The 23,599-nt window shown below is 34.1% G+C and overlaps 1 protein-coding gene across 1 annotated transcript in view; it reads right to left on the bottom strand.

Moving 5' to 3' along the window:
* Positions 1–1,444: 1,444 nt before the first annotated feature.
* ADAMTS20 (ADAM metallopeptidase with thrombospondin type 1 motif 20) overlaps positions 1,445–23,599 on the bottom strand; it is a 160,158-nt gene continuing 138,003 nt past the window's right edge. Inside the window, exons 37-38 of the mRNA XM_081818953.1 lie at positions 8,510–8,614; positions 1,445–6,013 (exon numbers count right to left, since the gene is read on the bottom strand). Coding sequence (XP_081675079.1) covers positions 5,924–6,013; positions 8,510–8,614 — 195 coding nt within the window. The 3' untranslated portion in view covers positions 1,445–5,923. The remainder of the gene's footprint in view (positions 6,014–8,509; positions 8,615–23,599) is intronic.

Genomic DNA, 23,599 nt, shown 5'->3' on the forward strand with positions numbered 1-23,599 from the left:
AAAAAAAAAAAAAAAGACTCCCTCTCCCTCTACCCTTCCCCCGCCACTGTCTCTCTCTCTCTCTCTCTCAAAATAAATAAATAAATAAATATTAACAAAATAAAATAAAATATTCCAGACAGAACAGTCCAGGAACTTTTATGGACGAGGTCACATTGAGCTCATACTTGAGAGAAAATCAAGCATTTAAAGTGCAGAATAATGTGAGATAATTTAATTTAAGATAAAGAGTAGAATATGAGAGAACAACCAATGAAGGATGGCACTCAACCCAATCATCATTCCTACTAGCAGATCCAAAATAGTGTATTTTAAAGTCTGTTTAGAAATTAAGTGGTGAAATTTCTGAATTTCATAACTATATTATGGTTATTTTAGAGATTACCTGTTTTCTTAACAAATACCTACTAAAGTATTATGTAATAAAAAGTCATGAGGTACTCAGTCTACTCTCAACTTATAAGAATAAATAATATGTGTATATGTATGTGGGTGTGTATATATTAAAAGAGGAAGATGATGGAGCAAATGTGGCAAAATGTTAAAAATTAGTGAATCCAGCTAAAGGACATATGGGAACTATTTGTGCTATTCTGGGAAGTATTTGTAAGTTTTAAATTATGTCAACATTTATAGATGAAGTTTAAAACTATGAGGGTGAATTAAAGACATTCAGGTAAATGAAAGCTAAATTTGTGCCAGCAGACTCAAACTGAAAGAAATTATGGACAAAGTTTTTCAAGCTGGAGAGAAATTATAATAGAAAGAAACTCACATCTATAGGAAAGAATAAAGATCAGGAAATAATAAATATGTGGATATATATAAAGAATAATTTTATGATATTTATTTTAAAAGACACTTGGCTAAGACAAAATTTTTATATAAAATGTATTTTGGATTTATAACATTCGACGTAGACTGTGATATGTTAAGGATATATGTTGGAATCCCTAAAGCAAACATTAAAATAAAGCAAAAGGGGGATACATAAAAATAAAATATAAAATTGAGTACAAAAATAATCAATAAATTCAAAAGAAGGCAGAAAAGGAGGAATAATAGAAGAATGTATGAGACAAATGGAATACAAATAAAATGGTAGACTTAAGTCCAACTATATTAATAGTTGTATTAAATGTAAATGGCCTTATATTCTTCAAGAAAAAAACAAATTTCAAACTGGATTTAAAAATTTAAAAAGCATAGAACAATTATAAGCCATTTACAAAAGACATTTTAAATATATAAAGATATATATTGGTTAAAATTGAAGGATGGCAAGAGATGTATCATGCAAATGCTAATTAAAAGAAAGCTGATGTAGTTATTTCACTACCAATGTAAACTCTAAGGGAAGGAGTATTACTAGAGATATATAGGAACATTTCATAAGGAGAAGGGTGTCAAGGTATACGCAAACAATGAATCATGGAACACTACATTAAAATAATTAATTAATTAATTAAAAAAAAGAAGAGTGTCATTTCATCAAAAAGAAATAACACTCATAAGCATATAGACACCTAATAACAGAGCTTCTAAATTCATGACAAAATTTGGCAGAACTAAAGGGAGAAATAGACAAATCCACAGTTATAGTTGAAGAATTTAACATTAATATAATAGAACATCAATATTAGCATTATATTAATAGAATAATTTATCAGTACTATAGTTAGAAAAGTAATCAATATTACAGTTAGAAAAAACTCAATACTATAATTGACACTACAATTTTAAAAATTGTATCTCTCGATAATTGATACTGCAATTAGAAAAATAATAAAAATATAGAAAAGATTTGAACAATAGAATATTTGCTTACATAAATCTACACAAAATTACTGCAGAATATGCAGTATTTTCAAGTGCACATGGAACATGCACCGAGCTAGATCATACACTAGACCATTAAACAAATCACAGCATTTCATGGAACTCTCCCTCTCCCTTGCCAAATGCTATTCAGAAGTTAAAAGGGAAAAAAACCAACAACAACTCAGAATATGTAATTAGGGACAGCTGGGTGGCTCAGTTGGTTAAGCGTCTGCCTTCGGCTCAGGTCATGATCCCAGGGTCCTGGGATCGAGTCCCGCATCGGGCTCCCTGCTCAGCAGGGAGTCTGCTTCTCCTGCTCCCACTCCCCCTTCTTGTGTTCCCTTTCTTGCTGTGTCTCTCTCTGTCAAATAAAAAAATAAAATCTTTAAAAAAAAAAGAATATGTAATTGTGCTTGGCAATTAGGAGTTCATTATGATTTTAGTGAAAGCAGTATCAATAAAATATTGAGGGTTGGAAGTCGTGTTATAATGGACCAATGCTTGAATGAAAGGTGAAGATGAAGAGACCATGAGAATAGTAGTTTCTCTCAGAAGTTTCTCTCAGAAAATAAGAGGAAGAACAGTGAGTAGTGATGGGTGAGGGGGGAGACATATTTTTGTTTTAAAATAGAAGAGGACCTAGTGTATCATGCTAAGTGACATAATTCAGACAGAGAAAGACAAATACTATATGATTTCTCTTATATGTGGAATCTAAGAAACAGAACAAACAAACAGAAACAGACTCATAAATACAGAGAACAAACTGGTGGTCCACAGAAGGGAGGGAGATGGGGGGAATGAGTGAAATATACTTCATAACTCCTAGTTATAAAATAAACAAGTCACAGGGTGAAAAGTGTAGTTTAGGAAATACAGTCAATAATATTGTAATAAGATTATATGGTGACAGGTGGTGACTACATTTATCATGGCTAGCACTGTGTAATGTTTGGAATTGTGGGATCCCTATGGTGTGCACCTAAAACTAATAAACATTGTAAGTCAACTGTACTTCAATAAAATTTTTTAAAAATAGTAAAAAATAAAATAAAATGGAGAGAATTGAACATGCTGTGTTTTGGATGAAGAGAAGGAGCCAGTGGGGAGAGAAAGGAAAGGGAGAGAGAGAGAATAATCTCTGGGGAAAGGTTCTGGAGAATTCAGAGTGAGAAGAAATCAAGAGCAGAGGTTGGGGGACTGGACTTCAACATGAGCAGAGAAATCCTGCCCCTTAAAGAGTGGGAAAAGTAGATAAAATACTTCATCTTAAATGATAAACAAATATAGAAAATTACTATGTACTGCATATTAATATTTGCAATTAATTTAAGGTAGAATCAAAAGTATGCTTTTTGATAAGAGATTCTCAAATGTTTTAAATCACATTCACATAAAATGCTTTACTCCCTCATGTTTGTTTCTTTTCTTTTTTTTTTTTTTTAATGAAGTGAGGAGTGGGATGGGGAGTATAAGAAAGGGGGTATGGGAAAGATGGGGGAGAAGAGAGGCAAAGGAATAAAAAATGATCAAGCAATTCTCAGAAAAAGAAACCTAATAGCAAAATATGTATATAAGAATCCTCATCCAATCTAGTAATCAGATAAATATAAATATTCAAATAATGCAATACTATGCTATACCCCAGCAGATCAGATTTTTTAAAAATTCATGTACCATTGAGGATGTGGATACTCTAAAAATTTTTACACCTTACCAGCAGTGATTTAAATTGATTTAACTGCTTTGGATAGTACTTTGACAATTTCTAGGGAAGTTGAAGATGGATGGGTAAAACATTATTGTTTACAAGAATATGCTCCCTCCCCTTAGGAGAGAATTCTAAGTCCTCAATTCCCCGTGCCTGGCAGTCCTTCCCTGTAGGAAGAATATATTTCCCTGACCCAATGACTAGGATTTGGTTATATGATTGCATTTGGCCAATTGAATATGAGTATATATTCAATGACATGAGTATCCCTTGTATAAACAGAAGCTTTTAAAAGCATTGCAAGTTTTTGTCAGCCTCCTGCCCATATTCCCTCTGCCATGAGAAGGGTGTATAGCAGACATGAGCCATTTCCATTCCAATTGCAACAATTTGAATAAAAAGTTATTTGAGGGTGCCTGGGTGGCTCAGTCGTTAAGCATCTGCCTTCGGCTCAGGTCATGATCCCAGGGTCTTGGGATGGAGCCCTGCATCGAACTCCCTGCTCAGCGGGAAGCCTGCTTCTCCCTCTCCCACTCCCCCTGCTTGTGTTCCCTCTCTCTCTGTGCCTCTCTCTGTCAAATAAATAAATAAAATCTTAAAAAAAAAAAGTTATTTGAATTTCTGGAGTGGTTTTAGGGTTATAGATTTTTTGGTAAAGAATTCTTTTTTTTTAACATGTAAGGAAAATGAAAACAAAATGCTAATGTATCACACAAATATGTTTATTATTTAAATGTTTATAAGCTATAAGATTTTATGAATGAAAACTTTTCTAGAAAATGTTACACATTTTGTATTAATGGTTGTAACTGGTTTAAGGCACATAGTGCAAAATACTTCATTTCTGATACAGAGATCCCTAAATGTTTATCTAACCACATTGGCACAAAATTGCTTTAGTACCTTATATGGTACAATATATGTTTGGGGAAAAATAAATAATAATAAATCAGAAAAACACTTTGTGGATAAAACTAGTATACTACTATTTACTGGCAAAAATCTATTAGTAGATTCATTTTTTGGTTTACAAAGTAAGTTGCCTTAGAAAAATATTGTCTATGATTCTTTTAAAAATCATATTGTTGGGGCGCCTGGGTGGCTCAGTTGGTTAAGCGACTGCCTTCGGCTCAGGTCATGATCCTGGAGTCCCGGGATCGAGTCCCGCATCGGGCTCCCTGCTCGGCAGGGAGTCTGCTTCTCCCTCTGACCCTCCTCCCTCTCATGCTCTCTGTCTCTCATTCTCTCTCTCTCAAATAAGTAAATAAAATCTTTAAAAAAAATAAAATAAAAATAAAAATCATATTGTTATATAATACACAAATTATTCACCTGAAAAAAAATCTCTTACAACCTGAGAATTTGCCCACGAATAGTTAATTTTTATACTATCTTTTAGGTTTTGGCTTTGAGAAACCTCAGATATAAAATAACTTGAACATCTCTAATAAAAATTTTGCTTATGTAAACATAATTTTGTCTACCAAAATAAGAGTTTCAAAATTTCAATAATTCTAATTTCTTTACTTGATTAATAAAATACAGTACATAACTTTGAGAAAATAGATTTTTTAAGAGTTAATATATACATATATGAGTTATAGAGACAGAATATTATCATTATAAAAACAATGTATTGCTCTTATAAGTACAATCAAATTAGAGGTAGGTGTTTTAAGGAAAATTCTATTACATCGTATCTTCTTCTGTTTTATATCCACAAATTTTCATATTTAGTATTTAACCCAAGCATATATTTTTAATATAAAAGTGTACTGCATTTTTAGGATGATTTTTTTTATTTGAAGCACCATAACCCACAATTTAAAATTTAAGGAAATATAAAACAAGGTATCTAAGCTGTATCAGTAGAAAGTATAATGGCTATGTACTTTTTTGATGTGACTATGGATTTGCTACTTATCTGACAGATTCAATAATGTTTATAGGTATTTTAAATAAATTCATTTTCCTAATTTTTACTTGCTCCATTTTAACAAGTAGAATAAACATTCATTGTACAGTACAATACTGAGTAGAGATTTATATGTGTGTTTATAGGCATAATATAACTGTGATCCAGTCCAAGCTGTTTGTTAACAGCAACATTATCTTGGTATAATTCATTCAAATATCTCTGTACATTATACCATAAATTATTCTGTCCTTTTAAAGTTCCTAATTAGAGTCACATATCTGTTAAGTTTATTTTGAAGGCTTTGGAAATATTAAGCAGTGATTTGATTCCCTGATGAGCACCCTGAAAGAAAAAAAAAAAAGCACAGACGTTTTGGACATGGAAATCTCAGGAAGGGAAGAGTAAGGAAACAAGCACCAGTTATTTGCAGATATTCCAGAGAATATCTCCTCATACTTCCCGCTTCTGAATGTTCATACTACTTGAATTGGGAGACCAGTAGTCATGTGAGGAACACACTTTCCACAGAACCCTCCACATCTGCCGTAGACTTTGATTCCATCCTGAAAATAGGAAGAGGCAGAAATATAGGAGAATCGGGCACAAGCTGGTATCACCGTACATAGGCAGAAAAAGCAAATGCTTTGAATCATGCGGCTGAAATCATTAGCCAAAGTTTCCTATATTACATTTGAGGTCAAAGATCATACCATTTCAGGATTAGTTGAAATTGGTGGTCATGGGAATCAGATAATCTGAGATTCAGATTAGCTACTTGATGATTATAAACCATATTATAATTTAGACAGTTCATCTCAATCCACATATTTTTCATCAAGGTGTCTATTTGCTTCAGTGAGGTTGTTAAAACCTCTCCCAATTTGCTGTCCAATATTTACATGATGTTATATAAGATTCTCACAGGCTAAATAAGAAATACACAAATTTATAATATAATTACTGCTTTCAGTCCAGTTTTCTCCCCCCATTTTATCACAAATTCTATACTTCAAGCTGTGTTTCTAAGGCTTCCATGAGATGTTTGAGGTTAATGGGGGAAAATATGACTTGTATACAGTTAAGGTCAAGTATTAAAGAGGGCACGTACTGAATGGAGCACTGGGTGTTATACGCAGACAATGAATCATGTAACACTACATCAAAAACTAATGATGTAATGTATGGTGATTAACATAACATAATTAAAAAAATTTTTTAAATAAAAAAAAGAAAAGAACTAAGAAGGGAGATTTTTGTTTGTTTGTTTGTTTGAGAAAATCAGAGCCGTTCATTGAGGAATAGGTTGACAGAGGCTGGTGAGAGGGGTGGGACAGATGTTCTCTCTAGACTCCTTTCCATCCTTGGTCCAAAAGTCAAAGGACTGAGGACAGTTTGATAGGATGAGGCAAAAACAGTTTGAGCTCCTATATGAGTTTCTGGAGAAAGTGAGTTTTTTTTTGTTTTGGGGGTTTGTTTTGTTTTTGACCTAAAGAGGGAGAGCAGAGAAGGAAACTGAGTTCCTAGAACATTTTGGGATAAAGACTGTTCTGAGATCAGGGGCTTTTGAAGTTGCCTTTTCTTTCAGAAATTTTTCTTAGCTCTCAAGAATCTAAGTAAACAGAGAAGAAAGGAATGGCAGTAAAAATTCCCATTTATGTACATTCCTATTCCCAGATTGTTTAAGTAAAAACTTAATCTTGATTAAATGTCCTGGCAAATGAAAAGAAGTTTGCATTTCCATGTGTAAATGTGGGTTCCACCAGTCTCCGCTTCATACCAGGCCACAGGTTTCAGGAAATATTTTCATGTGCAATATTTTTGGATCAAGCTAGAGATTCTCGGTAGATTAAATAATTACTTAATCTTTAGAATGGAACTTAAATAGAAGCAAAAGGAATGATCATACTGAATATTCATATCTACTGGTGACCTTTTTATAATTAACCAAAAGATATCTAAAAGCTGGATAAGTAAGGTCAAACTATTTCATTGAGCTCTTTTACACTGAGACCTGCTCAGAATATACTTTAATTAATTTATTCCCATTCTTCTACCAAAAGGGATTAGACCTAAATATGCCAAATAAAAATTTAAAAATAGCTGTTTGTCCTAAAAGCTGACTTCTTACCCAAATGACAGAAACAATACAAAATTTAAATTCTTCGTTAATTAAAACTCAGTTGTGTAGTCTTCAGAAATAGAATGTTTTAGTCTATGAATATTAGAAAATTGAATTTCATTACAAATAATATTGATACAAATGTAAAAAAAGTCACTTGTATCCAAAGAAAGAAAAACCATAAAACAGAATGGGCAGGGGCCATTGACGGTGCTGATTGACTAGCAACATAGGTGAGAACACTTAGAAAATAGCTCCTGATTTATGCTAGATAGAGTCAAGCTATCTGAGACACGGTCACTGTCAGTAACAGGAGCCATTTCGTGAAGTGTATGTGCCAGGACACTATTCCAGCAAAATTAGATGTGTCCTACCTGTAAAAGCCAAGTACGATGTTATCCGCATAAAGGCAGAGGAAAATATGCACACAACCATAAAAATAGTCCTAATTCTTACAGAAACTGTAAAGACTACATGCTAAATGAAAAATGGCCACCCCATCACTAAATCCAAACAGTGAGGTAAATAAACCAAACACCTACTCCTCACTTTGAAATACTAAAACCAACAAATCTTTAATAATTAAAATATAGCTAACAGTACTACCTCTTTTTGAAGTACATGAATTTCAAGTCATTAGCCCCAAACTTGAGCTAGATAGAATCTATATGCCCTGGCATTTGATATTTCAGGTTCAGATATCGGTAGCCTATACATGAATTTATATGCATATAAGACCACCTATGTATATTATAAGAATCACCCCAGTTTCATTATTTCATAGATTAATATTATGCCCCATCATATGTAATATGCCTCATCTATGCAATAATTCATTAGTCATTAATTTTGTAACTCTAAAGTTAAGGTAAAGGACCTTTAATTCTAGTTCACAGCACAGAAGTATTTCAAACAAGCGTTTTGGTCCAGCAGGACTTACTTGTGACCTGTGTATGATGACAGAGGCATAACTCCCCTGAGCAAGCCACTTTGCTGTGCTGGATATCTTCATTCCAGTTCCTGCCAAGTTAATGCTGAACTGTCCCTAGATCGTAAACAAAACAAAATAGATGAAATTCATAAAATATTTAAAAATGCTCGAAAGAAACACCTGAATTTGAATTATATAAGAAAGGCCTCAAATTGCTTTTGAGGAATTTGAGGAAAGGAGGACCTTTAAAAAAATGAAAAAATTGGGGACCTGGGTGGCTCAGTTTGTAAGCGACTGCCTTCGGCTCAGGTCATGATCCTGGAGTCCTGGGATCGAGTCCCGCATCGGGCTCCCTGCTCAGCAGGGAGTCTGCTTCTCCCTCTGATCCTCCCCCATCTCATGTGCTCTCTCTCTCTCTCATTCTCTCTCTCTCAAATAAATAAATAAAATCTTTAAAAAAAAAATGAAAAAATATTTTTTTTGAGAGAGGGAAAGAGAGTGGGCACAGAGGAGGGGCAGAGGGAGAGGGTGAGAGAATCTTAAGCAGGCTCCAGACCCAGTGCAGAGAGAGAGGAAGGGCTCAATCTCCTGACCCTGAGATCATGACCTGTGCCAAAATCAAGAGTCGGATGCTTAGGTGACTGAGCCACTCAGGTGCCCAAAATGAAAGAATACGGATACAACTTCACTCTAAAGGAAATGGACCAGCTAACATTTTTTTAAAAAATTGATTACAAATAAAAAAAATTGATTACAAATAACGTCTTCTCAATACGAGGTATCTGAATCAATACCATATAATGTGATTTGTGCACAAGTAACTCCGTCCAACCCTAGGACTCTAAGACTTGACAGCTAGAGTTAGTGTTCTTGGAGCAATAGGCAAATCTTAAGAAGGGATGTTCGTAGGGACTAATACCAGACTTAACATTTCTCCAATTTCTATTTTTGACCCTTTCTTGCTAACTTCCCTGATAATAATTCCCCTGTTTACTGTATTTTCTAGAATCTCCTGTCAATGTGCCCTTCTCTGTTGCCATAAAGATATTACTTCTTAACCCCACACACAAAACTACGGAAAGTATTATCATTGTCCCAGCTATTACGTTCTTTTTAAAGTACGCAGAAGTGTATATGGGATGTGCGATGCCACATGATTTACACACAGTGTGTGAGCCCCCTAGTGGCTTTATGATCTAATTCTTTTCAAGACACAAGAACCTTTTTCATGTCAAAATACTTCAGACTATCTCTGTTAAAAATTAAACCTTAAATGTCTGTTAATTGAGAAAATGTGTTACTAAAATGGGTAAAATTCTGGCACATTTATATGATCTTGCAGTACAGCATTACACATTGAAAAATAGAATTAATTAATGCTAATTAAGCCTATTGCCAATGTTCAAATATACAATAGATTCAGAGTGATAATCTTGGATCACATCACTATATCCCATAACAGCCTAAGCCTCATGAATCTTGAGCAAGACTGTGATAAAATATTAGGGGTTACATTACATTATACAAATGAAAATATTATCTTGTCATGAAAGCAAAAGTAAAATAGATTTCAAATATATATATTGTAAATTATTACTATTGCTAAAACAATTATGTATCAATTTAGTTTATTGCTAAGAAATCTAAGTTATTTCTTAATTAAAATAAAAATAAATTCAATACATTTATAATACAATTTTAATAAATGGAGAATTTTCCCTATAAGAGAAATAATGTTTAGACAAATTTCAAACAAAAATTTATTACATACATCATTTAATTATAAATTTAGAACATGACCTAGATATTTCATTGCTGTATTCTCAGAGTCCAGAGTAGGGCTTGGGTACTTAGTGGTTTTGAATGAATTAAGTGCATTATAAATATTAAATTTTAGTATTACACATAAATACACAATTACACATCTAAACCTTTCATATGCCATGATAATGAATGACATTAACACTAGACACGTTGGTACTTTATACTGGTAAATACTTAAAAAAGAACTAATTCTAACTACTCTAATACTTGATAGTCAACCTGATACAAGTTTTGCATTGAATATCTTCATCCTACATTAACTCATAAGTAGGTTTCTCACCAAATAAAGTTCCCTTAAAATAGAAATATATTCTGTGATGTAGGTTTCCTATGACCAGGCACTTATTGAATGCCCCACTGGGGTCATAGAATGTTTTCACAACCTAACATTCTACACTTTCACTAATCCTTTACCGGCAAACCCCACCCCCCTGCCCCGCCAAGGTTGCTAGGAAGCATTCAAATGTACATACACTGGAAGTGAAAGGAAAAAATCCCAACTGACTATTGCGAGACTTAGGTGGTGTTAACACAATTGGTTGGACTAGGAATATCTATTGCTCCATTTCTCCAGACTAATTTTCATGAGCTTTACTTATGTCCTTAGTCTTCATTAAAAAGCAACATAATATAATCTCAAAGAAATGGTAAAACAATTCATCTGAAATTTGAGATAGTATTGATAGACATAAAAATACATTTCACTTACTCGTTCAAGATTACCTGAGTGACAGACATGGTGTCGAGTACTGTGGCAGTACAAAGACCTATCTCACTCTAAATCTTTTAAGTGAAGAACAGATTGGTAGTTGCCAGGGAGGTTCAGGGTGAATAGGTCCTCACCCATCGTCAAAAGATACAAAGTTCCAGTTACAAGATAAATTCTGGGAATGTAATATGCAGCCTGGTGATTATAGTTAACAATACTGCACTGTATATTTGAAAGTTGCTAAGAAAGTAGATCTTAAAAGTTCTCATCCCAAGAAAAAGATTTTGTAGCTAAGTGAGGGGATGGAAGTTAATTAAATTTCCTATGGTGATTATTTTGCAATATATACATAATTAAATCATTATCTTGTACACTTTACACTAATGCAATGTTATATGACAATTGTATTTCACTAAAACTGGGGAAAAATAAATAAGTAAAATAGCGTATGTATATAAATAAATGTAATGAACTGTAGAGAATTACAGGACATATTTACTTATTTCCATATAACATATAAAAGGTACTGGTATGTTCCTATGGAACTTCAGAAGTAATAAATGATTGAATAAATTAATTATTTCGGTTCCATATTTCACTTAAGATTAAAATGCAAACCTCCTTAAACCTAATCTTTAACTTAAAATTAGTTCAACGTAGCTACTAAAAATTTGTTTTTTAAAAAGTAGTATGAGGTTTACCACCTCTTCTACTCTCAACATTTTTTTAGATTAGGCAACCATAAGGAATAAAATTCTAATAGCAAAATCATGAGTGAAAGGTGATCCAAAGATCCAATAATTCAACAAATTGGAATATCTGTCCTTGAGTTATTAACTCCATCAAAGAAAAAAGTACTAATGGGTATAAGAGAAGAACCATAGAGGTAGATACAAGTTTTAACGTTCTACTTCTCTTATTGACTGGTTGGTTCATGGGTGCTCATTACACCATCATACTTTTATAATTTTAAAATGTGTTGTACATATTTTATTATGAAAGGGATCTATAATCTAATGCAATTATAATAAAAATTCCATTGGGGGGACGCCCGGATGGCTCAGTCGTTAAGCGTCTGCCTTCGGCTCAGGTCGTGATTGAGCCCTGCGTCGGGCTCCCTGCTCAGTGGGAAGCCTGCTTCTCCCTCTCCCATTCCCTCTGCTTGTGTTCCCTCTCTCACTGTCTCTCTCTCTGATAAATAAATAAAATCATTGAAAAAAAAATTTCATTGGGAATTTTTGTAGCTCTAGAGAACTGATTCTAAAATTTATATGAAAAGACAAAGAAATTAAAATAGTTAAAACAATTTTTAAAAAGAATAAACTTGAAGGACCCATGCTACCTTATTTTAATGCTTATCAAAAAGCTACCAACCAAGACACTGCCATGAGAGGTAGGTAGATCAATGGAACAGAATAGTCCAGAAATAGACCCACATAAATATGTCCACTTGGTTTTTGACAAAGGTGGAAAGGCAATTAAGTGGAGAAAATACTGTCTTTTCAACAAATGGTTTTCGGACAATTGGATGTCTACATGTAAAAACCATCAGACTTCACACAAAATTAATTCAAAATCAATCATAGGTCTAAGTGTGAAACTAGAAAACTATACAAATTTTTGAAGGAAACAGGAGAAAATCTTTGTAACTTGGAGTTAGTCAAAGAGTTCTTCAATATGAAACTACTTGCATAACCCATATAGGAAAAAAATAATAAATTTGATTTCATTAAAATTTAAGATTTTTGCTGTGTGAAAGACACTTAAAAGAAAGACCAGGAAAAAATATTTGCAAATGTCATATGCAACAAAAGACTTGTATCCAGAATATGTAAAGAACTCTCAAAATTAAACAGTAGGGAATGAACAATCCAATTTTTAAAATGAGCAAAAGACTCTAACACACATTTTACCAAAGTAGATATGCAGATGACCAATAAGCACATGAAAGATATTTAACATCTTTAACCATTAGTGAAATGCAAATTAAAACCACAATGAAAGTCCACAGAATATCGGGGGGTGGGGGGCAGAGGGACAGAAAACTTGACAATACTAAGTGCTGATAGGGAAGCAAAGCAACTGCAATTTAAATCTTCACTAGTGGGAATACAAAATAATAAAGCTACTCTATAAAACAGTTTGGTAGTTTCTTATAAGTTAAACATACACATACCATATGACCCTACAATCCCACTCATAGGGTACTTATCCCAGAGAAATGAAAATGTATGTTCACACAAATACCTGTACACAAATGTGCATATCAGCTCTATTCATAATCTCCCCAAACTGTAATCAATCCATATTCTTCCAGTGAATGAATGGACAAACTATAGGACAACTGTACAACATCTGTGTGATAGAATTATTTTCTCAGCAATAAAAAAGGAACAAATTACTGACACCTGCAACAACACAGATGAATCTCAAAGGCATTATGTTGAGTGAAGAAAGCCAATCTTAAAAGGTCTTATACTGTATGATTCCATTCATATGACATTTGTATGACATTCCAGAAAAGGCAAAACTATAGCAACAGAGAAGAGATCAGTGTTTACCAGGAGTTAGGTCCAAGGGAGAAATTGACTCCATGAAGGGAGTGCGAGGGAACTGTCCTATATGCTAATTATGATGATGGTAAAACAAATCTGTACATATGTTAAAACTGTAATACTAAAAAGGATAATTTTTCTGTATGTTACAAAAATTTTTTTAAATGTGAATGGTTGTAACATTTTACTTAAAGAATAAATTTTTCAATTCACTTGCAAATGAAACCCAACATGTTATATGTAAGAGACACACTTAAAGTGATTCATAAAGGCTAAAATTAAAAGGATAAGCAGAAAATGTACAAGGAAAATGAACACAAACAAAGAAGAGGGGCAGCAATCCTAAGGGACAAAGTAGAATTCAAGCCTCAAATCAGGAAAACATGACAAGTAAGTATTAGAAACCATTATCTACAATGAAGAAATAACATGTAAATATTATGAATTGAATAACACAGCAAATTTTATGAAGCAAAACTACAGGAGATGAAAGTATACATAGATAGATAGAAACCCCCAATAGGAAATTTTAATATACCACTTTTAGTAACAGGACAGATCAAGCAGGCAAAGATAAGGAGAGAGATAATCTAAACAATGTAATAAAAAAGGTAGACCTTGCAGATATATATCAAACTCTATTTTCTTATAGTAAAAAAATACATGTTCAAAATATTTAACTGGCTCTGAATATTCAAAATAGATGCTGGCCATGATCTACTGACATTGGCTGAATGTGGTTATTTCTCTTGCTCTTATGTGATCAGTATTAATTACAAAACAGCTGAAGAAATACACATTAGGTTTTATTGTCAAAGTTTTGTGGCTCTTTGAAAAGTACCAAACATTTTACTTTACTTCACTTTTGATATATGTATTCTAAAGTCACATCACACTCCTTAACTTCATCTTATATTGCAATGTGGCAAAGTTTATTTTCCCTAAAGAGTGCCATATGTATCCATTCTCTTTTTGGCATTCATGTCCCAGAGTGCCCTGTCATATGCAAACAGAGAGGATGTGGTTTTGATGAATCCCAAACAAAATAAATTCTTTCTGTGACATCAAACATCTGGAGAGTATTCATGCAAATGTTGTATAACTTAACACAGAATCTGGTTTATATATTTGACAGAACATCTCTAAGAATACTAGATATTTTTTTAAAGATTTTATTTGTCAGAGAGAGGGAGAGAAAGAGCACAAGCAGGGGGAGCAGAGAACCCAATGCGGGACTGGATCTCAGGACCTGGGATCATGACCTGAGCTGAAGGCAGATGCTTCACTGATTGAGCCACCCAAGCTTCCCAGAATATTAGACATTTTGTATTTTTGGTAACAGAAACCTCAGTCAGTTGAATAGAGAATGAATATAGATGGGCAAAGTTCCTACTGACAGCACATACCTATCTATGCCCGATAACATCTAACGTGGGAAATAAAACTTTGCATTCTAGAAATACTGGAGAGCTTTGTGAGGGAGGCATCTCACTTTGATGAGTAGAGAGGAATATTTTATTACTGTACTGGTTCTGCCTCTGTCTTTCTCAAGGATCTTGGGTAGGTTATTAACATGGAATGCCTGTTTCTCCTAAGTATAAAGTGGGATTACCCAGTTCACATCTTTCTCAAGATATTATAGGGAGGAAAAAGGGGTTACATTGAAATTTAAGAAAAGGAGTTAGAAATTAATGGAAATAGCTATCTTACCATTTGAAAACCTGATTGTGCTAACATCTCTTATTCAGATTCCATGCTCATCAAGAAATATTCTATTTATAATAATTAACTTTTCTGTTATTTCCCATTAGGAAAGTTAAACGAGATAAGAGTTCTGATTCCACTTGACAGGTATATGATTTACTTGAATATCAGCTCTCTTGTCAATTTTGTTGATGTCTCAGTGACCAGACCTTACTCAATTCAACATGTAATAAAAAGGACTGGATTCCCAGAAATGGTAAACTTTCCAAAGTAATGGCATCTTTGAGCCCTTGTATCAGACTTTCCACAACTCTATGTGGCATTCTCAATTTACTTCTCCTTAATCACATTTTTTTTAAAGATTTTATTTATTTATTTGACAGAGAGAGACACAGCGAGAGAGGGAATTCAAGCAGGGGGAATGGGAGAGGGAGAAGCAGGCTTCCCGCCGAGCAGGGAGCCCGATGCGGGGCTCGATCCCAGGACCTGGAATCATGACCTGAGCCGAAGGCAGACGCTTAACAACTGAGCCACCCAGGCGCCCCCTTAATCACATCTTTGATGAAAAGGCACAGCTTACAAGAAGGATGCGTTGCTGGACAAACTTGATCAGTCTTGACATGGGTTGATCATTGGAGAATGAATAATCTCTACTTAATCTCTATTAAATCTCTACTTAAATGGAAATGTTATTTAAAAAGTCCAAACATGAGTAAAAATTTTGCTGAGGGGCACCTGGGTGGCTCAGTCAGTTAAACATCGGACTCCTGATTTTGGCTCAAGTCATGATCTTGGGTTGTAAGATCAAGCCCCAGGTTTGGCTCTCAACTTAGCAGGGAGTCTGCTTCTCTCCCTGTCTCCCTCTCCCTCCTCTTGTGCACTCTCTCTCTCTAAAATAAATAAATAAGTCTTTTAAAAATTTGCTGAGAATGCTAAAAAGTTTAGATTACACATCTTGACTTTAGAAGATGTGTCTAAAAAGACACAGTATAAGACTTCAGAGTTCATCAAGGTAAGGACAGTCTTGGGAAGAGAACTGAATAGAAGATGTGGGTCAGAGAGTCATATTATGGGAAGTAGACCTATCATCTGGCAGACCAATATGAACGAAGTGGGAAAGGGGAAGAATGGACATGGATAGAGCTAACCAGCTTCAAAGAGCAAATAAGAACATGAGCCTCCCTTGCCAAGTTATTTACCTTTAAAAATATAGCCAAGAGAGGAAACATTCCTGGAATGGCAACTTGAGGAGCCCTGTGGCCTCACTCTCCAGCGAAACAACCATAACTGGTGAAAATTATAAAATATAACAACCATTTAAGGTCTCTGAAAACTATCCTAAGGTTCTACAACAAATGGAAAACACTAATTCACAAAAATTTATATCTAGGTAAAAACAGTGTCTGTGACATTTGAACCATGACCTGCCCCTCCTCCTACCTCAGCAAGATGACAGTTTTACTCTTGATGGGAACACAAGACTCTATTTCCCCAGCTCCCTCTTAGGGTTAGGTTTTCTCCCTGGGAGGGACAAACCACCAGCAATTCTCATCTCACCCAGTTCACAGAAGTTTTATTACAGGCAAGAGTGGATGAGGCTCTGCCACTCAGTCCCTACTCATAGAACAGAAGATCTACCCCAGGTATGGTAGGTTAAGAGCACAAGACTCAAATCAACCCTGTTCAAAATCACTGGTGGGGCAGAGGTTCTATGCTGAGAAGGGCAAGCCAAGAAGACCAGGGGCTATGGCTATGACTCAGCATTCTGCTTAAAAAGTGGGATTGTTACTCTGAGAAGTTGGTCCTATCCCTAGATCCACAGAATTGGTGCAATGTATCTTCCTTAGGAGAGAGTCAAGATGTAAGGACAAAAAGTTCCATAGCTTTTTCTAAGGGATATGAGCTTATCTGAGAGAGGACATGGGAGAATTTCAAGCCTAAAGATGCTATTGAAAACAAGATTTTAATGGTGTGCAGCTAAGAGGAAAGGGGTGATAGTTCAATGAGAGCAACAAGCAAAATGGTAGATCAAATTGGATTTTAACAGAGAGAACCAAGGAAAGAGACAGCTAAGAAGGGCTCCTTTTGAGGTCTTACCTGACCTCAAAGACTGACCTGTAATACTACCCTGGCCAAAGGGCTTAAATTTAGTTGAATCAGACCATAGAGTAATTTACTCCTCTAGGATGTTATTGAAAGAATAGAGCAATCATCTAGCAATTAGGGGAGACTAAGAGCTGAGTATGGTATCAGTAGATTCAGACCAGCTTAAAAACTTAATGGGGAGTTGGGAAAGAGACAGAGATCCCAGCTAAAAACACTATCATTCCAGGAGGATCAGAGTGACTGTGTACATGTCCAAGGCTGTGCCTTCCAAGGAGTGACATCAAAGACTGCACAGGGAAAATAGATGTCACTGAAATAGTCCCGCCAAGGAACTATGCAAATAAATAAGCAAGCAAGCAACAAGTCCTAGAGGGGAGGGGGAGATTTAGTGTCCACAGTTACTAAAATATATGATCTAAAATGCCCAGTTTTCAACAAAAAATTGAGATATGCAAAGAAGCTGGAAAGGATGACTCATATTCAGGGGGAAAAGGCATTAGAAACTGCCTTTGAGAGGTTTCAGATGTCTGGCTGAGCAGATAAAGACTTCAAAGCAGCTATTATAAATATGTTCAAAGAGCTAAAGAAAACCATGTTTTAAAGAAAGGTATGATAATAACGTCTCATCAAATAGAGAATATCAATACAGAGATAGCAGTTACATTTAGAAAAAGAGGAAAAGGAAAATTCTGGAGTTGAAACGTACAATAACCAAAAAGAAAAACTTCACTAGAGGGGCTCAAACAGTAGATTGGAGCAGACAGAAGAAAGAATTGAACAGATATCAATAGTGAAATACAATCTGAAGAACAGAGAGAAAAAGAATTAAGAAAAATGAACAGAGCCTCAAAGAAACAAGGGTACACCATTAAATGCACCAACATATGCATAATGGGAGTACCAGAAGGAAAGGAGAAAGGAGCAGAGAATATGTTTGAATAAATAATGCCTGAAAAATTTCCAAATTTGGTGAAATTCATTAATCTATACATTCAAGAAACTCAATAGATTCCAAGTTTGGCAGATACACAGAGATCCACATACAAATAGGTGATACTAAAGATGATGAAAATCAAAGACCAAGAAAATCTGAAAGCATCAAGAGATAAATGACCACATATATAAGAACCCCAAAAGATAAATAGCTGACTTCCGTGTTTTTATCTAGAAGCCAGAAGACAGTGGGGTGACATACTTAAAGTGCTGGAAAATAAAAACTATAAGTTGAGAATTTTATAACAAGCAAATCAATCTTTCAAGAACGAAGGCCAGGTGCCTGGGTGGCTCAGCTGTTAAGCGTCTGCCTTCAGCTCAGGTCATGATCCCAGGGTCCTGGGATTGAGCCCCAAATCAGGCTCCCTGCTCGGCGGGAAGCCTGCTTCTCCCTCTCCCACTCCCCTTGCTTGTGTTCCCTCTCTCGCTGTCTCTCTCTCTCTGTCAAATAAATAAGTAAAATCTTAAAAAAAAAAAAAAGAATGAAGGCCAAATAAAGACATTTACAGATAAACCAAACAGAGATTTGTTTATTAGTAGACCTGTTTTACAAGATATGCTAAAGGAAGTTCTTCAAGTTGAAATCAAGTAATACCACACATTAATACAAAACAACCAAAGAGTAATGATAAAGGTAATTCTGCAGGTAATTATAAAAGATGCTGTAATTGCACATTTCTTTTCCTTTCTACCCTTAACTTATTTTAAAACAATTGTATAAGCTAATAAGTATACGATTATATTAGTGATCTATAATGTATAGAAATGTAATATATTTGATGATAATGACAAAAATGAGGCAGGTGGAAACAAAGCTGTTTGGGAATAAGGAAATGACACCAGGTAATAACTCAAATCCACAGGAAGAAAAGAAGAAACCTAGAAATGCTAACTATAACAGTTCAAATAAAAATTTCTATAAATACGTAATTTCTCTCATTACTTCTCCCATATTCTCTAAGAAACATAAAATTATATAAAGTTATTATAAAAATGTATTGTGGGTTTGTTACATATGTAGATTGTATAACAAACATAACACCACAAAAGGAAGAGGAAATAGAGCACATAAAGGAGTAATGTTTCTATATTTCACTGGAATTAGGTAGTATAAATCTGAAGTCGATTCTGATAAGATGTATTTTGTAAACTCTTAAGCAGCAATTAAGAAAGCAATTAAAAATATAGTGAAAAATTTATTAAGGAAATTAAAATGCTATACTCAAAAACATTCAATTGATAAAAAAGAAAGCAGTAAAGAAGAAATGGAGGAAAAAAACAACATGAGACATATAGAAAACAAAGTAAAATGGCAAATATAAATCAAGACATAATATCAATATCATTAAAGAATTCAAAGGCAGAGATCCAATAAAATGCCCTCTATAGAAGATACTCTTAAGATCCAAAGATGTAAATAGGCTAAAAGTAAATGGGATAAAATTATATATCATGTACTATCTGTGAGCTGAGTGGCCATTCTAATGTCAGATAAATTGGACTTTTAAAACAAACAAACAAACAAAAAATGCTACTTCAGATAAAGAAGAACATTTTTTAAAATTTCTTTTAAAGATCTTTTTTAAGAAGAATATTTTATAATGATAAAAGTGTTGATATATCAGGAAATTATGAAAATTATAATCATATACCAAAAAAATCCCAAAGTAAATGAATAAAATACAAAGTAAATGAAACAATAAGATTAAAGTGAGAAATAGACAATTGAATAATAATTGCAATGTTTCAGTGAATAGAACAGCTAGGCAGAAGATCAACAAGGAAATGGAAAAGTTGAACAATACTTCAAACCAACTAGACCTGACAAACGTCTATAGAATATTTCACCAACAACAGAATACATTCTTTCCAAGCACATATTGAACATTTTCCAGAATAGCCATATGCTATGCCATAAAACAAGACTCAATGCATTAAAGAGCATGTATAAAGAATACAAAGTGTATTTTCCAATCACAATGGGAAGAACTCAATAACAGAAGGAAATTTGGGAAATTCACAAATATGTGGGAAATAAACACTATACTCTTAAAGAACCAATAAGTCAAAGAAGACCTCACAGGTGATCATGGAAAATACTTTACAATAAATGGAAATGAACACATGTACATTGTACACGTACAATGTACCAAAACTCAGAGGATGCAGCAAAATAAATACATAAGAGAAAATCTAAATCGGGAAATGCTTAAATTAAAAGAGAGAAAAAAAAAAAGACCTAACCTTCCACCTTAAGATACTGGAAAAGAGCAAATTAAATCTAAAGCAAGAAGAAATAAAGAAATGATAAAGAATGGTCTGAAAATTGATTAAATAAATTAAAAAATAGAGAAAATAAACAAAATCAAGTGTTGGTCTCTTTGTTCCTACATATAACCTAGCAAAGTTAAAGCAGGAAGAATAGAATATTTGAACAGACCAATTAGCAGAAATAAAATGGAATCAATAATCAAAAACTCTCCCAAAACAAAAGTCCAGGACCAGATGGCTTCACAGGTGAATTCTACCAAATATTTAAAGAGTTATATTCTACCGAATATTTAAAGAGTTAATACCAATTCTCCTCAAACTGTTCCAAAAAATACAAGAGGAAGGAAAACTTCTAAGTTCATTCTATGAGGCTAGTATCACCCTGATACCAAAAACCAGATAGACACCACAAAATAAAAGAGAACTAAAGGCCAATATCTCTGATGAACACAGATGCAAAAATCCTCAAGAAAATACTAGCAAACTGAATCCAACAATACATTAAAAATATTATTCACCACAATCAAGTGGGATTTGTTCCTGGGATGCAGTGGTAGTTCAATACTCATAAAACAATCAATGTGATACATCACATCAACAAAAGAAAGGATAAAAACCATATGATTATTTCAACAGATGCAGAAAAAGAATTTGACAAATTACAACATCCATTCCTGATAAAAAAAAAAAAAAAAAAAAAAAACCTCTACAAAGTAAGTCTAGAGGGAACATACTTCAACATAATAAAGACCTTAGGTGAAAAATCCACAACCAACATTATATTTAACAGTGAAAAACAGAACTTTTCCCCTAAGACCAGGAATAAGACAAGGATGTCCACTCTTGCCACTTTTATTCAACATAATACTGGAAGTCCTAGCCACAACAGTCAGACAACAAAAAGAAATAAAAGGCATCCAAATTGGTAAGGAAGAAGCAAAACTCTATTTGCAGATGACATGAGACTATAGAAAAGCCTAAATACTCTTCCAAAAAAATACTAGAACTGATAAATGAGTTCAGTAAAGCCATAGGATACAAAATCAATGTACAGAAACCTGTTGCATTCCCATATACTAGTAATGAAACAGCAAAAAGTGAAATTAAGAAAACAATCCCAATTATAAGTATACCAAAAAACAATAAAATATCTAGGAATGAACTTAAACAAAGAGGTAAAAGACCTATACTCTGAAAACTATAAAACACTGATGAAAGAAATTGAAGACAATACAAAAAATGGAAAGACATTCCACGCTCAAGGGTTGGGAAAAGAAACATTGTTAAAATGTTTATACTACCCAAAGCAATCTACAGATCTAATGCAATCCCTGTCAAAATACCAACAGTATTTTCCACAGAACTAGAACAAACAATCCTAAAATTTGTATGGAACCACAAGAGATTTCAAATGGCCAAAGTGATCTTGAAAAAGAGGAACAAAACTGGAGGTATCACAATTCCAGACTTCAAGTTATATTACAAAGCTGTAGCAGTCAAAACAGTATGGTACTGACACAAAAATTCATAGATCATTGGAATAAAACAGAAAACCCAGAAATAAACCCAAGAATATATGTTCAATTAATCTTTGACAGAGGAGGAATGAATATTCAATGGGAAAAAGATGGTCTCTTCAACAAATGGTGTTGGGGAAACAGGACAGCTACATGCAAAAGAGTGAAGCTGGGCCACTTTCTTGCACCATACACAAAAATAAAATAAAAATGGATTAATTACCTAAATGTGAGGCCTGAAACCATAAAAATCCTTGAAGAGAGCCTAGGTAGTAGTTTCTCTGACACTGGCCATAGCAACATTTTTCTAGATATGTCTTCTAAGGCAAGAGAAAAAAAAAGCAAAAATAAACTATTGGGACTACATCAAAATAAAAAGCTTCTGCTAGCATAGGAAACAATCAAGAAAACTAAAAGGCACCTACTGAATTGGAGAAGTAATTGCAAATGACATATCCAATAAAGGTTTAGTATCCAAAGTATACAAAGAACTTGTATAGGGCACCTGGGCAGTTCAGTCAGTTAAGTGTCTGCCTTTGGCTCAGGTCATGATCCCAGGGTCCTGGGATCAAGTCCTGAATTGAGCTCCCTGCTCAGCAGGAAGTCTGCTTCTCTCTCCCCTTCTGGTCCTCCCCCCTGCTCATTCTCTCTCTCTCTTTCAAATAAATAAATTCTTAAAAAAAAAAAAAAGAACTTATATAACACAACACCAAAACCCCCAAATAATCCAACTACAAAATGGGCAGAAGACATGAACAAATATTTCTCCAAAGAAGACATATAGATAGCCAACAGATACATGAAAAGATGCTCATCATCACTCATCATCAGGGAAATGCAAATCAAAACCACAATGACATATCACCTCATACCTGTCAGAATGGCAAAGATCAACAACACTAGAAACAACAGGTGTTGGTGAGGATGTGGAGAAAAAGGAACCCTCGTACACTTTTTGTGAAAAGGCAAACTGGTGCAACCACTGTGGAAAACAATATGAAGGTTCCTCAAAAAATTAAAAATAGAACTACCATATTATCCAGTTATCACCCTAGTGGGTATTTATCCCTAAAATACCAAAACACTAATTCAAAGGGATACATGCACCCCTATGTTTATTGCAGAATTATTTACAATAGCCAAATTATGGAAGCAGCCCAAGTGTTCATCAACAGATGAATGGATAAAGAGGAGATCATGTCAGCTATATACAGAAGAATGAAACTCCACCGTTCTCTAACACCATACACAAAGATAAACTCAAAATGACAAAAGACCTCAATGTGAGACAGGAATCCATCAAAATCCTAGAGGAGAGCACAGGCAGTAACATCTTTGACATCGGCCACAGCAACTTCTTTCAAGATACATCTCCAAAGGCTAGTGAAACAAAAGCAAAAATGAACTTTTGGGACTTCAT

Source organism: Leptonychotes weddellii, chromosome 5, assembly GCF_054177405.1.
Source record: "Leptonychotes weddellii isolate Sample4059 chromosome 5, ASM5417740v2, whole genome shotgun sequence".
NCBI classification, from domain to species: domain Eukaryota; kingdom Metazoa; phylum Chordata; class Mammalia; order Carnivora; family Phocidae; genus Leptonychotes; species Leptonychotes weddellii.